At 38.0% G+C, this 17,257-nt stretch overlaps 2 protein-coding genes across 9 annotated transcripts in view; one reads left to right on the forward strand and one right to left on the reverse strand.

Moving 5' to 3' along the window:
* Positions 1 to 2,049: 2,049 nt before the first annotated feature.
* myl2b (myosin, light chain 2b, regulatory, cardiac, slow) lies at positions 2,050 to 5,041 on the reverse strand. The gene is made up of 7 exons (XM_024275091.1): positions 4,953 to 5,041; positions 3,049 to 3,138; positions 2,893 to 2,968; positions 2,628 to 2,732; positions 2,472 to 2,550; positions 2,349 to 2,397; positions 2,050 to 2,266 (listed from the first exon to the last, which is right to left on the reverse strand). The coding sequence occupies exons 1-7, from the start codon at positions 4,953 to 4,955 to the stop codon at positions 2,162 to 2,164; spliced, it is 507 nt and encodes a 168-aa protein (XP_024130859.1). The 5' UTR covers positions 4,956 to 5,041; the 3' UTR covers positions 2,050 to 2,161.
* cux2b (cut-like homeobox 2b) overlaps positions 2,262 to 17,257 on the forward strand; it is a 132,999-nt gene continuing 118,003 nt past the window's right edge. For 4 of the 8 annotated variants that reach the window (XM_024275080.2, XM_024275084.2, XM_024275081.2 and 1 more), the window contains exons 1-3: positions 2,262 to 2,416; positions 2,503 to 2,614; positions 4,935 to 5,029. In XM_024275080.2, the coding sequence (XP_024130848.1) occupies positions 2,572 to 2,614; positions 4,935 to 5,029 (138 nt within the window). In that variant the 5' untranslated portion in view covers positions 2,262 to 2,416; positions 2,503 to 2,571. Of the gene's footprint in view, positions 2,417 to 2,502; positions 2,615 to 4,934; positions 5,030 to 15,144; positions 16,194 to 16,336; positions 16,395 to 17,257 lie in introns of those variants that run through there. The other 4 variants (XM_024275087.2, XM_024275088.2, XM_036213702.1 and 1 more) reach the window with 4 other exon arrangements.

Genomic DNA, 17,257 nt, shown 5'->3' on the forward strand with positions numbered 1-17,257 from the left:
TATGGTTCTTTTACTGATAAAGGTTGCTGACTTCTGGTCTGGACTAAACAAAAAAATTCCAGAAAGTGTCCCACAGCTTTACATGGTTTCACTTTATCAAACATTAAATAACATTCTTACTGCCATTATTTTTGCATTGTTTCCACACATCTATCTAAATGTGACATGCTTTGAGATATATTTTTTCTACTTTGATTAGCATCTCTACATTTTATAATTTTACTAAAAATAAACCTAATCATAGAAAATACAGAAGAGTTCTTATTAATAAGTAATTAAATTAGTATATATTTAAGCTAACATCCAAATCGAGGATGAAAATAATATGTAATTTTGAAAGTTCATTTGGTCCTTTAAATCAGGGGTCCCCAAACTACGGCCCACGGGGCAGATCTGGCCCACCTCCACATTTTGCCCGGCCCCCCAAACACTATCAGAGACGCATGCCCCCCGATGTGAGTTTGAGATTGTTTGGTAACACTTATAGCAAAATTGTGTTTTGCTAACAGAAAACACTGTTACCATCAATCGTAGACAGGATTTTATGTATATGTAAAACATAGAAGCATAGGAGTAGAAAGTGGGATGCTGTTTTATAATTTTGAAAAAAAAAGATGAATGAAATAATGTTTTTGTTAGTTCTGTTGTTTTAGAAAATGATGCAACTGATTTATATATAATTATTATGTACATCATTTTTGGGTATAGTTTTCAATCTTCAATGTACAACCAGCTGGTCAAATTAAACCCTCACAATTTAACTTTATAATAAGTTATAACTAAAGAGATAAAAAAATATAATTTTATAGAAATACTTTACATATGCAAATACATTGTCTGTTAAACTAGAAATAGCATGACAAGGTGTGGGGAAAATCATTGACTCCAAAAGCTTCAATTTAGATGTTTTTGACAGTACAAGCTTTAGTTTTTAATTAATTAAATGGTTCAAAAAAGAAGGAATAAAAATCTTTTAATTGAAAAGTGTGCATTAAAAAGTAACCTTGTAAAACCTGTACAAACTAAGTCCTGCTTCACGTGTTTTCATCATGCAAATAAAAAATGCAAAGCTGCACAAGAGTCACACGCTGAAGGTTTATTGTGACAGCTGGATAAATGTGTGGAAACTGTATAACCACATGTGTCAAAGTCAAGGCCCAGGGGCTGGATCCTGCCCACCAGATCATTTTATTTTATTGTTATTAATGGGCAGATGTTATGTTACCTTAACTTACCTAACCTATAATTTTGACGAAATATATTTTCATGGAGAGTAAAATATTGAAAGTTATTTAAGGTTTGGGTTGATTTTTTTTTCTGGAATAAAATTCCTGCCTTTTTATTATTCATAAATATGTTAAAAAGTTCCAATTTTAAAGTTTTAAAAATTGTCATTCTGCTAGCTTTTCTGACTATTTTGGCATTTACTAAGATTTTTTGGGGGTTTAGTTAACATTTAGCCCCATCCTACATGCTGGCGTTTTTTTGGGGCTAATTTAGGCTTTTTCAGTTTTTTAAGATATTTTGAAGTTTAGCTATTTTTTCAGCTACATGCTAGCTGTTTTGGCGAACCAAAGTTCTTTCTTTCATTTTTTTGTTTTTGTTTGTTTTTTAGACTAATGGGGCATTTAGCTAACATTTTAGGTGGCTATCAGCTTCAGCATATTCTGCTATCAGCTTCAGTGATTTCAGCTATCACCTTCAGCTATCAGCTTCTGCGTTTTCAGCTATTAGCTTTAGCTATTTCAGCCATCAGCTTTTTTGGCAATCAGCTTCAGTGTTATCAGCTAACAGCTTCCGCGATTTCAGCTACTAGCTTTAGCAATTTCAGCTGGCAATTACTAAATCTTTTTTAGGCCAGTTTAGAGTTTAGCTAATATTTCAGCTATAAGCTAGCTGTTTTGGCTAATTTAGGCTTTCCTTTAGAGTTTTAGCTGTTTTGGGGTAAGGCTACTATTTACACACTAGCTGTTTTGGCTAATTTAAGCTCTTTAAGTGAGCACGTGATTCCATAAAGATGTTGGTACATCCACACTTTTCAGTAACACATTTTTTCATGTGAATTGTTTTATTGGTTGCAGCAGTTTGTGAATCAGAAAACATTTCTGGACACAAACGCGCTCCACTTGTCATCCAGAGGGAAGTCTCGGGGCGAGGTCGTCTATTCTTGGTCTTTCTCTTCACCGTGTGTGATGATGTGGACCAGGTTCTTGTAGTCCAGGTTTCCAGCCACATCTGGAGGAAATGCCACAAACATCTGCTCCATCTGTGAAGGAAAATGCACGATTGACATGTCGGCTGAAGGGAAGCTGTCAGCTCACTGCTTCTGCAGCACGCGGAGCACAGACCTCTTCAGCGGAGAACCTGTCCGCCTGTGTTGTCAGCATCTCCGTCACACTGAAACCATACAGCCAAGGTGAGCGACCTGCTGCTCCGTGTATTGAAAGTCTTTACGCATCACTGATACTCACAAGTCTTTCTTTAATGTTCCTGTTCCTTCAGGGTCAAAGACTTTGAAGGCATTGAGGATGGTCTCCTCTGGGTCAGCACCTTAGGACAGACGTTTGGGAGATGAGGATCTTTCGTTGGAACTGGTGTTTACGAACAGTGTCAGGTAATGAGATCACCTTTTAGTTTCTCCCCAAACATGGTGAGGAAGACTGTAAAATTGATCGGCCCCGGTGCCTCCTTCAGCATGTCATCAATCTCCTCCTGCTTGACATTCAAACGGCCTGGTGAACAGTGGGAGATACGGCAAACCGAGGTTTAGATTCAGTATTGATTGTTGGAACCTTTTCTTCGCTAATCAATAATTATTTAACGAACAGAGCGCCAAATGTGGTTTCAAAACCTCTCAGAAGAGAATGGAAAGAGGAACTCGGATGGGCTCACCCAAAGCAGCAAACGTGTCTCTCAGGTCGTTCTTGTCGATGAAGCCGTCTCTGTTTTGATCCATGATGGTGAAAGCCTGCAGAGCATTGCACGTTACAGACCAGCCCTCCAGTGGGAGCAATCACCGCACAGAGGAGGTTAGGGTTAGGGACTCACCTCCTTGAACTCCTGGATCTGGGCCTGTTCAAACATGGAGAACACATTGGAGCTTGCTCCCTCAGCTCTCTTCTTTGCCTTCTTGGGGGCCTGTCAAAAAAAAAACACCCGTCATCACCGGTTTTAATCTCAACACCCCTATAATAAACTAGGGCTGCCACGATTAGTCGACTAATCGACGAGTAATCGTCTGTTAAAATAGTCGACGACTAATTTAACAGTCTATTAGTCGTTATTTTATATTGTATGGAGTCAGAGTGTAGTAAAGAGGAAAGTTATAATGACATTCTGCTAGCTTTTTGGACTATTTTGGCATTTATTAAGGTTTTTTTAGGCTATTTGGGAGTTTAGCTAATATTTCAGCACATGCTTGCTATTTTGGCTAGTTTAGGCTTTTTTGTTTTTTTACGGCTATTTTGGAGATTAGCTAGCTGCATGCTAGCTGTTTTGACCAATTTAGGCTATTTAAATTTTGAGGCTATTTTGGAGATTAGTTAATATTTCAGCTGCATGCTAGTTGTTTTGGCTAATTTAGGATTTTTGCTTTGTTTTGTTTTTTAGGCTAATTTGGAATTTAGCTAATATTTCGGCTGCATGCTAGGTTTTTTTGGCTAATTTAGGATTTTTTTTGTTTTGTTTTTTAGGCTACTTTCGAGATAAGCTAATATTTTGGCTGCATGGTAATTGTTTTGGCTAAATTAGTATTTTTTGCAATTTTTTAGGCTAATTTAGAGTTTATCTAATATTTCAGCTGCATGCTATCTGATTTGGCTAATTTAGTATTTTCTCAGTTTTTTAGGCTACTTTGGCATTTAACTAATATTTTAGCTGGCTTTCAGTTTTAATATTTTTAGCTTTCAATTTCAGCATCTTCAGTTATCAGCACGCCAGATTCAGCCTTCAGCATTCACACTAGCATTATCTCAGGTAATACTATATATCCAGTTTTCAGTTAGTTTAAAGCTAATGATTGTTAAGATGTGTGCTTTAGATACAGTTTTCACATGACCTGATAAGTCGACTAATCGGAAAAAATAATCGGTGATTGTCGACTCTTAAAATAATTGTTTGTGGCAGCACTATAATAAACTAATGGTGAGTCAACCCATGGAGACACTGAATCGTGGCTCCAACTTTGCAGAGTGGCAGGCTAAGCTGGGAAAGGGTGCAGCCCATTGTCTGTGATCACATGGGGGATTACTCCACAGGGCCTGCTGAGTGATGGGATGGTCACGTTTGATCAGAAAACCCCTCAGAGGAAGGGATTATGTGGAGACAGCGACATGACAGCTGAGTGGAAACGGCGTGATGGGATGCAGCTCAATGACATCACAGCACTTGGATTTGAGTAACTTCTTCCACTGGAGGATTGGCTGTTTTGTGGGAAGCATGGTTGAGTTTGTGGAGAATTATCTGATGATCTGAGTATTTCCACACTTTTTATTATTTATCCTCAATTTTACCTCCTAATTTTGTTGTTTTCTTCTCTCTTTTTCTTTTCACTCGATCCTCCATCTATCAATCTCCTTCCGCTGCTTTTCATGCAAAGTTTAATTTCTTTGCGGTGATATTTGAAAAATTGATGAACAGAACTGTAAACAGATTAAATAGAACTTTTTTTGTAAAGTTTTTTTCATGTCTTCTCATCTTCAAGAGCAGACAAATGTAATCAATTTGTTGTCAGTGCACTAACCGGAGCACAATCCTATTGATTCATTTTTCCAAATTTGTATTCCGCTCTTATTCTGCATTGACATGAAGAGTATTGATTCATTTTAACTAGATAGAGTTTGATGTATAATTAATCTAAAGAGAGCAGGACAATTCACTAGACAAATATTTATGAGGACGTAAAGCATGCAGCATTTCTCCATCATTTCGTGCAGGAAAATGCCTGGACTCACCATGGTTCAGTAGGCGCTGGACGGGGACCAGGCTGTGTCCTTGCTGCTGTTTGATGGAGCTGCACGCCAAACAAAGGGTAGATATACTGACCCCTCTGCCCTCTACTGTATAATGGCACATGCTTTTTGGGACTATAAATATTCCCATGCCTTCTTTAGGCAGGGACGCAGGTAAAGGGACCATTCTCTCACCGCTAACAGCCTCCATTGTCTGAGTACATGAGATGTAGGGATAATAGCCAAATGCACATACCCCCATTACTGGAGCCCCAGAATAACAACAGGACATAGCTGTGGCTCAGGAAGGACAGTTGTGTTTGTGAATGACAGCTGCACTTGATGGGATCCATCATGCGGCTGTCCTGGTGCTCCGCAGAGACCCCGGCCAAACCCTGACGGCAGCCGCTTCTTGGTAGCACACTAACCAGAACAGCTGTTGAAAACATTAAAGGGAAAAAATACACATTTTACCAAATATTTTGTTTGTTTTTCAAACATTTTCCTAATTTTATCATATTTGATACACACATTTTTGAGACCCCAATCTCAATAGCAAAATCCAAACTTTCATTAAAAACCCATTGTATACAACTTGGTCTGTTTGAATGCCCGGTAGTTCCTCATCATTCCACTAGGGGCAGTAGAGGGGCTCATTTCAAAATGGCTGCCTCCATCAAATCTCAACAACATTTTTGGCGGGAATTAGCTCATTTTTACAACTTTATGGTGGGAATAACTCATCTATTGTTGTTTTTTTTAATTGACTATGTACTGCAACCTTTTTCTAGCTAAGGACCGGTTTAAATTGGACAATATTTTCACAGACTTGCCCGAACAGGGCCAAAGTTGGTATTTTTAACCTTCCGGTTTATTAAAGTCGTTTTTTTTCAAAATAAAATATCAATACAATAATAAATAAATAAAATAAAAAATATTTTTACAGATGAAGAAGATTCAGTGAAAAAAAGTTGTTGATTTGTAGAAGTAATTTCTGATTTGAAAAAAATTCCATAGAGGAAACATTACATGACACCCCCTCCCCCCAATGTCATTTTTACACTTCGATTATCTTTCAGGGCAAAAAGATTGATCATATTTTGTCTTAACATAAATTCATGGGGTATTTTTTTCAACACAAAGGAACATTTTCTGTGTTAAAGTTTCTGAACGGATGACGACGTACTTCATGTAGGACAATTTTGAAATATTTCTTTTACAAGTTTCCACAAATCAGGAACTTTATTTGACTGAATATTCATTCTCTGTGAAATGTTTGCAGCTGGTTTGAACTTTGTGATGAAGATTTTTCCTTTAAGTGGAGGCTACCAGATGCTAGCTTCAGCTACGTCCAATTTTTAAGATGTGATGGATAAATAAAGCAAAATAAAAGGACGTCTTAAAACAGGTACTTTCTAAATATAATATTAACATGAATCCACCGTATCTCCAACTTTATTATCTGCGTGTGTGAAACAGTCGAGAATCTGTCGCCGTACATCAGACAGAGCGGCTTCTGCTACATCAGAACAACTGTCTCAAGAATTACATATGTCGAGGAAAACTCTCAGTTTTGTCTGTAAACAGCAGCTTTATTGTTCTCTGAAGTCAAATTTATTTGTTTATTCTTTATTTGTCCTCACTGAATCTTTTCTCCCCAAATAAACTTTCCAAATACATTTCATTGTTTGAATTTGTATTTAGCTTTCAGCTACTAGCTTAGCAATCTAGGTATCCACATGGCTGCTTTAAGTCACGTGACTCAGACAGATTTTTTTAACAGAATCAAGAAATTTTTCAAAATAAAACTTCCTTCAGGATAAGTAAATAAACGAACAGGAAATAATATAAGTTAGAGCATTTATTATTTTTTTTCTGTCTGCGGTCCAGTAACATGTGACCCACGAACTGGTGCTGGTCTGCAGCTGATTGGGGACCACTGACACACTGTATTGAAAGTATGTGAATTTGTCAATTGTTAATTCTTTATCATACAATTACACCACATTAAGAATGTGTTGCTCAAATTTGAGACAGAGGGTTAATAAAGTTCCATGTTTTTGCATCTTAAAGTAATGTTTTATGACATATGAATACTAATTCGATTGAATAAAAAGGTTTAAAAAGTCATTTTAATTTCCCAAAAATTTAAATTTTCTTCGAATCGGTGAGATAATCAGGCTATCATAGTTGTCATTTTTAGTCCATTTGCTTGAAAAACTTGGCTCCATTTATTGGTTACAAATTTATTTTTTAATTTTTTGAATGAATTTTAAGGATTTGAGCTGACGTGTCACCTTCCCTTCCCTCCTCGATTCATTCCAGAGCCTGAGGTGACAAAAAACAAAAACAGATTTATTGCCCTTTTAACACATTCCACCCATATTGAGAGGGTTCAAAAATAATTGCCCACCAAATATTTATTGGAGGTGCGCCGTTTGAAGTCCATCCATCAAACAGCTCACACCGGGTCGAGACGGAGTTGAGAGGTGACATTTGGACTGAGGTGGGGTGGTCAATATGGCACAGAGGGAACCGCCGCGCAGAGGAAGAAAGCAAATAGAGGGACACACAGAAAGGGGTTCTGAAACAAAAATCCATCTCTATTAAAATGACGTGGGACGAATAGTGCAACACAAACAGCCTCATTAGATAAAGCGCATGCGTCATGCATGGTGATGCCTCCAAACGGTTTGGACTCACAGTCGGTGAGGCTTGAATTTACAGCTGATCTCACACATTTGGAATGACAACTTTTAAGTCATCAATCAGGCTTCAGATCAGATGTACATCTGCTCACAAAAAAGTCTGACTGTTGAAGTTTTCTGTCAAACCCCAGAAAAAGTTCTATGCTTAACCCTCGAACACTCTCACTATAAAACGTCACTCCTTCACCTTTTACACGATATATTATACCCAATAAAAAGTATTTGTCTTAAAAAAATTAATCAAAATATGACAAAACATGATAAATTAGAGTAGTTTTCTTTTATTTTCAACTGGGGTTTATGTAAGAAAATAGGAAGATCCTAAAAACATGCTTGAAATGACAGAAAAATTAAGAGTTTGAGAACAAAATATTCCTTAAAAATTAAAACAATGATACTGGAGACTTGGTCTTTGGCCCACCCATTCCTGGAACCATAACACTTAGAAAATGCAATTTATTGGAAATAATGTAAATACTTTTGCTCTAGTGAAAATCACCGGGTGATAGGGTTAAAAAAGTCCAAACATCCCAACCAGCAGGTGAGAACTGAAGATGAGAGGTCGACGTCAAATCCAGTTACTCTGAAACCAGACAGAGAATCTTTGTTGAAAAAAGACTCTTTTGTTGGCAGATTAGTCATTCTGTGTTTTATTTTGAAGGACAACAGAAGCAAAGACGTCACATGATCATTCAAATCAGGGGTTCTCACAGTTTTTGTAGCAGAGGGACAAATTAAGAACTCGACATCATACTGGGAGCAACTTTTGGTGAAAAAAAGAATAAACAGAAAAATGTTTTTAACAACTTTAATGACCAAGTGTCCTTTGTACAGTTACCAGAGTATAAGAACAAACAGAGCAAGATCTGAAACATTGTTTTAACTGACAAATATGATCAATTTTGGCCAATAACAGACCTGTGTGCCGTCTATGAGAGCTACTTTCTACGCAGGTGTTGTGCCAAGTTATGTTCCCCCTGCCAGAATGTATTCACCTCCTATTTGCTATTGTTGGTTTGTTTAGTATTGCTCATATTTTGTCCCAAAAGAATTATTTGTATATTTTTCGACATAAAACATCAGCTTTATGTGTTAAAAATGACCTTTTTTGGCTAATTTATTTATGACAGTGACTTTGTTATGGAAGTATGTAACGATGGACAATGAATAAATAGTTGCTGCTTCGACAGCAAATTCTTTGCAGATTCTGGCAGGCTGACAAAATCCGTCCCCCCTCTTGTTGTTTTACAAGGAATATGTGGAAAATAATTCAATGAACTCCCAAAATCAAGTATATTATAATAATCCACCTTCTTTTAACACTGTTTGGGACAAAATACGGAGCAAATCAACGATGCCTGACACGGGGAAACACATTCTGGCAGGGGGAACATATCTTGGCACAACACAGAGTCATTTCCAAAGCCACAGCTTCACGTTTGTGTAAACATTATCTGCTGTAGTTGCTGGTAAATTTGTCATAGTTTTTATGATTTGTAACATGTTGACAATTTATATTATTTTGTTAAGCATTGGTTTACCTGCTAGTAAATCAGGAACATGACTTTATCCATTCTATGAAGTACGACAAAGTAAACGTTTGTCCACTTAGCTAGCCAGCGTATTTTCTCCTCACCAACACAACATCTTTTCCTGGAAGAAAAATGTACCAGCTGTACAGTTTCCAATGTACCATCAATTATAATTATTTGAGGGCCACATGAACTGATTTAAACTGATTAAAACCCTTTTGAAAGCTTCAGACGTTTAGATTTCATGAAGATAATCCTCTCTGCACGAACGCCAAAGTTCTCACCTGCCTGGTTTCAAATTTATGACTTTATATTCAGTTTTATGGAATGTTGTCTTGTTGTGTAAGTCGCTGTTTTATGAGGATCTATTTTCCTAAAGTATGTTAAAAGAATAAAGCATGTTTTTCTGAAAAAGCTGTCTATCAATAACAAATCTTTCCTCTTCTTTATGACAAAACTTAAAATATATCAAATGTGTCTCCTCTTATCTTTTATAGACTTTCTTTGCTGCTTTGTGTAAAAAAAAAACTATTGTTGTGTTACATCATCTTTTACCCCAAACTAGTTCCTGATTTATCACTATAGAATATTTCACTGTCCTGAACCGCTTCTCTTTAGTCCAGGGTTTCCACTTGTTTTTGAAAAAACATTTTGTTCTTGTTGTTTACCTCCTTATATTTTGTTGTCCTTTCAAACTGAATTCAGCTGATTTCTCACAGGTCAAACTGTAAAATTTCTTTTGGGATTTTTGTAAGACAGATTGTTTTGACTCTGTTTCTGACTCTTCTTTTTCCCGTTATCGTCTCAGTGATCTGTAGACTCAGCTCACTAAGAATAACCAACGATCAGATAAAGTCTCTATTGTTCCAGCTGGCACTGTCGATGTGAACCAGGCCTTGGGTTCGGCTATATACAGTCGATGGATTAGACATTTAACCACACCTCACTTCTACTGTGTGCTCGTGTTTGTCTGGCTAAAGCAGGGGTCCTCAAACTACGGCCCGGGGGCCTTATCCGGCCCTCCTCCATATTTGACCCGGCCCCCCAAACTGTTTTGGCTAAAGTAGATGTTTTTCCTGTTTTTTGGGCTATTTGGGATTTAGCTTATGTTTCAGCTAAATGCTAACGGTTTCAGCTAATTTAGGCCTTTTTTAGTTTTTTTAGGCTAATTTGGAGTTTAGCTAATGTTTTAGATTTATGCTAACTGTATCAGCTAATGTAGGTTTTTTTAGTTTTTTTTTTTTTTTGGTTAATTTGAAGCTTAGCCAATATTTTAGCTTTATGCTAGCTGTTTTGGCTACATAAGAAATTTTCCAGTTTTTTTTTTTTGGCTAATTAGGCATTTAGCTAATATTTCAGCTACATGCCAGCTGTTTTGGCTAATTTAGGCTCTTTTTTAGTTTTTTAGGCTAATATGGCATTTAGCTAATATTTTTTAGCTTTAAGCTAGCTGTTCTTGCTCAATTAGACATTTTTCCAGTTTTAAGGCTAATTTGGCATCTAGCTAATTTTTCAGATACATGCTAGCTGTTTTGGCTAATTTATGCTTTTTTCAGTTTTCAGGGTAGTTTGAAGCTTAGCTAATATTTCAGCTAAATGCTAGATTTTTTGGCTAGTTACATTGTTTTAATTTTTTTCAGCTAATTTGGCACTTCGCCAATATTTTAGCTATCTGCGTCAGTGTTTTCAGCTAACAACTTCAGTGTTTTCAGCTATCAGCTTCAGTGTTTTTAGCTATCAATTTAAGCATCTTTAGCTAATGATATTTTGCAGGTAAAGCTATATATCTAGTTTTTAAACTGTTTTAGTAATATTTTTTTCTGTAAAGATTACAGAAATTAATTCTTTAAATATGTCTATGTGTGGCTTTCTGGAAAACCATAAATCTTTACATTGGGCCCCCCGCTTCAGAGAATGTTTTCTTCGATGTGGCCCTCACAAGAGAAAGTTTTGGGACCCCCGAGGCTAAAGGTTAAAAAAGGTAGAAAATAAGAATGAAAATGTTAATGTACAAAATAGACTTAAGGAAAAGCATTTTTAATCTGTTTGTTTAAAAATAATCTTTTAAGCTTTCAAATGTTCTTTTTTTTATAAAGTAGCTGATAAATTTACAGTTAGTGCATAAAACTAACATTTTAACCTTTCCAGCATGGTTATTGTTTGTATTTCTTCTTGCTAAGCATATGAAAAGTCCTAACCAAAGGGATAACTCAATAAAAAATGTGTATTTCAGGTTTAGATGTTTGAATTCAGTCCTTCTCTACAGCAGTGCTTCATATTTGGAAAATGTAGTTTATTAAATCACATAAATGTATAAAACTGTCTCCCAAACTGCAGCGCCTGAATCAGTTATTACAGCTCTAATCAGAAGGAGCTGAAGCAGATTTTCTGTCCATCCTGGGCTCTAATAGATCCAAATTAAATGAATGTAGAAAAATCTCATTAAACAAATTAAATATTAAATAAAAAATGTTTTCTTAGTAAGAGTTATCGTAACTCATGATAATAAAACGTTACAGTTTGAGTTTCTCCTTTAATTGATTCATTTCTGTGTTTGTGCCTCGTCACACTTCAGGCTCCGCCCCCGTCTCCTCTGAGGAATAATGACCTAAAGTGTCCGCTAGAGGGAGCCAGCAAACCACAACATCCTCAGTTATTTTTCCTCCCTGTTGTTGTTTTGCTGCTAAATCGAGGTAAAACCCTGCAAATAGTTTTACTTCTAAGCACTCTCACGCAGCTGTAGACAAAGGAAAGGGTGTTCATTTATTTATTTTCATGAAAATTATAAAACATTGTGCCTACATTTAACCTTCTAATACATGTTGAAACAGGCATTGGGTTGCTTACGTTTTTATTTACCCCCAAAAAACTATAAAATATAGAAGTCAGTCATCCTGATTTATCATTTTTTAATTATTTATTGTAAAATAAAGCAAGTTACTTTGTAACTAATAAAGACTTTGACGTGTTTTAGCACCAAATTAGAAGCATTTGCAGAATTTAGATACTTTATATGTTTGGCAGTAAAAAATTATTTAAAAAATACCGATACATACAAATATGAGCATGATTCTGATGAGAGCTGAAACACCATACCAACCAATTTTGACTGGTTTAAAAAATGTGGCTGAAATTGTTCATGGATTTCCTTTAAAATAGACTTACACCAAATATTTTTTTCACTGTATTTTTTTTTTTTTTTTTGCACATACTGTCACACCCCAAATGGATTTTCTAGAGTCTAAATCCTTCAAGACAGGATGAGTCCTGCTAAATTCATCAAGACAACTTTTTGTCTGTGGAGCTGTGCAGATTTGTTAGCTTCAAAAAGAATAAAAATAGGCCTAAATTTCCAGCATTTATTAGAAATATGGTCTTATCTTCAATAATAGCTGTCAGTATTGGGAGAGAAATGGTTAGTCTAAATCCCCTGTTTGCTGAACTCATCAAAACAATGATTTCCTGCTCTCAGATAATTTCTCGTCAGTGTCTGCAGTCCTCATGGAAAGTGGCTGCTGCCTCTTAGATTAAGCCTTTTTTGAGTAATGCATTAATTTGAAAGAGGTGACGAGGTTAGTGGAGGAGGCCTGTAGTGCTTTGTTGATGAAGGCTGGTGAATGTGAGGTCAAGATTATATTCAGGGGAGGAGAGTCGACTGAGGATGTGGGATTCAGCACTTTTTCACACGGCTGATTGCGGATTCAGGAGCTGTGCGGACGAAGCGTCAAATTTGGAATGTCTGAAGGTTTAAATCCCGCCTGGGAGCTCTGGAAGCTCAGGCGTTGTGCATTCCTGCTGAGCCAGAACATGGCGCTCCTATGACATGTGGACATGTCTGTGATTACAAAGACTTTGCTTGATCTGTGGGCTTCTTGTGTGTCCTGGACACACAAAACAGAAGCCTGTCCTGAAAATCCTCACTCAGTGAGAAGGAAAGATGAAACCGCTTTGTCTTAGATCCTTCATTCAAGAGAAATGTGCAATTTATGGATGTTAAGGATGAGCTGTTTGCTCAAAAACAATAGAAAAAGTCTTTCTGGGGCTCATTTGTGAGCTCCCCTCGTCTTTGTTTCCCTTGAATCCAAGGTTTTAGCCTCACCAATGCAATAAACAAAACTTTTAATAAACCTCCCACACTCCCCCCTCTGGTGTTTATGGCAGATGAATATGCCCCTGTCCCTTGAGGTGTTTGGAATCCAACTCAAGGGAATATTGTTTTTTTCCACTTGGGACTGATTTTCATAAGGTACATCAGTTGCTTTGTGCTGCAAGGCGCAGCGGCAAATGAAACAGAAACCATCTGTTTTGATGGATACCCGCACTTAGTGATAATGATATATACAGAATAATTAATGGAGGAGATCACAGGATCTGCTCTGAACTCCTGGGTGTGCAGTGTCAGCAGGGGGAGCACCTGGCAGCGGTGTGGCAGCAGCTGCAGATCTGTTCCTTGACCAAAGGAATTAGTTACATGAAGATGACAAAAAAAAGCTCCTTCCAGCATTTTAGTTAGTTTTGAAGCAATGAGGTTGAGATGTTGAGGAGAGCTGTCTAAATCCTTTATTGTTTAAAGGAGCGTTTTTAATATGAAATACATCTAAATCACATGTGTCAAAGTCAAGGTCCGGATTCGACCCTCCAGGTCATTTTATTTTATTGTTATTAATGTCCCCATGTTATCTTGCGCTCATTTTTACCTTGTGAAATTTTTGACAAAATATATTTTTATGGAGAGTAAAATATTGAAAGTTATTTAAGGTTTAAGTTGATTTATTCTGGAATAATATTCCTGTTTATTATTCATAATTATGTTAAAAAGTTACGGTTTTAAAGTTTTAAAAACTGGTATTCTGCTAGCTTTTTGGACTATTTTGGCATTTACTAAGATTTTTTAGGCTAATGTGATGTTTAGCTAATATTTCAGACACATTCTGTTTGGCTAATTTAAGCCTTTTTTATGTTTTTTTGTCAATTTTTTTAGTTCAGTTAATTTTTCAAGGATACTGGCTAATTTCAGCTTTTTTTCCCAGTTTTTTGTCCATTTTGGAGTTTAGCTAACATTTCAGCTAGATGCTAGCTGTTTTGGCTAATTTCAGCTTCTTTCCAGTTTTTTAGACTGTTTTGGAGTTTAGCTAATATTTCAGCTAGATGCTAGCTTCTTCTTCTTCTTTTCCTTTCAGCTTTTCCCTTCAGGGGTCGCCACAGCGAATAAATGTTTTGGCTAATTTCGTCTGTTTTCAGTTTTTTGTCCATTTTGGAGTTTAGCTAATATTTCAGCTAGATGCTAGCTGTTTTGGCTAATTTCAGCTTCTTTTCCAGTTTTTCAGGCTGTTTTGGAGTTTAGCTAATATTTCAGCTACATGCTAGCTTCTTCTTCTTCTTCTTTTCCTTTCAGCTTTTCCCTTCAGGGGTCGCCACAGCGAATAAATGTTTTGGCTAATTTCAGCTTTTTTCCCAGTTTTTTGTCCATTTTGGAGTTATGCTAATATTTCAGCTACATGGTAGATGTTTTGGGTAATTAAGGATTAAAAAAAAATAGGCTAATTTGAGATTTAGCTAACATTTTAACTGGTTATTTTAGCTGGCTTCAGTGATTTCAGCTATAAATTAAGCGTTTTTTAGCTATCAATTTCAGCATCTTCAGCTATCAGCACAAGCAATTTCAGCGAACAGATTCAGCTTACAGCATTCACACTAACATTATCACAGGTAATGCTATGTATCTAGTTCATAATTGTTAAAAAGTTTCAGTTTTACAAATGTAGTGTTAGAGAACTTTATCCTGTTCAACCCACGACCTAAGGTGTGTTTTGGATTTTGGTCCCTTGTGTGATGAAGTTTGACACCCATGATTTAATTGATTTATTATTCTGTAACTAAAAGAGATTTAAGGTAAATTGATAAGGAAATTGAGTAATCTTTCTTTTATCATCTCTCCAGCTTTAGAAATATCCGTATTTGCATGAGGAGGACTATAAGTGACACCCTAATAATAGTTCACTACATTTATCGATAACGCAGCCTATTCTAATTTGCTGCCCTGCCTCTAATTACTGCGCGCTCCCGCAATAAACACGCAGAAAAAGTAGGCTTGGCCAAACTCCCAGAACTCCACTAATCTACACATCATCTCCTTCCTTTTTCCAGACGGTATTGATCAACCTCGGGCTTTACGTCAGTATTGATAACTTTACCAGTCCAGTTAATGTTGCGGACAGAGGCACGAGGAGATTTTATTTTTGAATTGTGAGGATTTCAAAGGCGCGGGCTGTGTGCCAAATTTTATTTTCTTTTTCTTTTTTCTTTTTGTTAAATTCCTTTAACAGTAAGCATGCTGGCGGACTTGTCAAACACATCGGAGGACTTTAAGTCAGCTGCTTACTTTTTGTAAAAGTGGGAGCGGGGATCGCAGCCGTTGTTTACCGGTTGGGAATCCAGCCCACATATTTATTGCAGCCGCTGAAAAAAAAAAAAAAAAAAAAAAAAAAAAAAATCTCCTCAATATCCCCCAAGATGGCCGCCGATGTAGGATCGATGTTTCAATATTGGAAGAAATTTGATCTACGGCGGCTCCAGGTTGGTGCTATCTTCCTCTTTTCCGCGCGTATTTGGTGCGCGACGCGTCTCCTCGCGGCGCGCGGCTGCCGGTTTGCGCGTCCGGGCGAGCGGGGACGCAGAGCCGGTGCTGTTTGCATTGATAGTTATTAGAAATTGATCCGTCTTCTGCCTTTGTTCGGTTCAATCATCGATCCGCGGCGGAGCGCGCGCGCAGCGGCGCAGCCCGCGCTCGCCACACCGCTCTGGGATCAGCACCGCGGACAGCACCGGCGCGTTACGCGCGGGGGAGGCTGTTTTTCCGCCGCTTTTTGCCGGCTTTACGGCCGCTCACGGAAAGTTTGAATGCGCCTCCGAATCGCTGCTCTTGGATGTTCGCTGCAACTTTTTCCACCCCCTCCCTCCGAGCGTAACGCTTAATGCGGCGGCCGGGGCTCCTGCGCTCCACAGTACATGTTTTCTTCCTTTTTCACGTGCATGTTTGGAAGTTTACGCTGCTATTGTGAAAGTTTATTTCTATTCCTGCTGCTGGTTTCTCCACTTTTCTCCGTTAGACTACAAACATGCAGGCATTTTTGTGTTGTGGTTTCAGTCGGTAGACGCGGAGAGCTGCGCCTGTGAGGATGAGGAGGGTTTCTGAATGATAGCAGGTGAGCACACACAGCAGACAGCGGCGCCCGCTTGGTTAAAGTTGCGTTCCTTCTGCTGGATCTGCAGCGGAGGCATGGACAGAGACGGAGCTGGAGTCCGCGTTCAGGTGTCCACTCCTGTTCCCGCATAGTAGGGCTGCTCCGCCGGCCGGGATGAGGAGGAGGAGGAGGTGGTGGGGATGGATGGATGGATGAGTGGGGAGGGGGGGCTGTGTAATTGTATTCCCCGCTAATGTTTGTAAATCAGCCTCGGCCGGCACAAGGGCACCGTCTCTGCCGCCTGACTGATGTTCTGTAACATGAGAAATGACAGCCGGGGGTGGCAGTCCCGAGGAAACGCCGAGAAATCCGAGCCTGGCTCGGCTCGGCTCGGGCTGCTGCTATTCCACCCAGCGAGCCCCTCTCTGTCCGTCCTGGATCCACAGGGATGATGGCGCTGTTGTTGCGGCTTCCTGGGGCTTCCTCTGCGGCGGTTCTCCAAACTAAAATGTGCAAAAGCAAGTTGACACGATGAGGGGTTAGAGCCCCTTTAAGATCCTTTTAGACTCCAATATTTAGGTTCTAATTCTTATAATTAAAGAACAAAGTCACTTTCTTTACTTTAATGTGAAATCCCATCCAATAGATACTCTCTAAGGATCATCAAATAGGGGGAAATCCACAAATGATCAGAACCTGTATTAATTAGGAATGAGGATAACTTCCGGTAAGTCAGGGGAGTCAAACTCAATCAAGGGACCAAAATCCAAAACACACAAACAGGATGAACATCTATTGAACACTCTAAAACTAATTTTAAACTTTAAAAACATAAATTTCTAACATAATTATGAACTAGATATATAGCATTACCTGCAATAATG

The sequence above is a fragment of the Oryzias melastigma genome, linkage group LG9 (genome assembly GCF_002922805.2).
Source record: "Oryzias melastigma strain HK-1 linkage group LG9, ASM292280v2, whole genome shotgun sequence".
In the NCBI taxonomy this organism is placed as follows: Eukaryota; Metazoa; Chordata; class Actinopteri; order Beloniformes; family Adrianichthyidae; genus Oryzias; species Oryzias melastigma.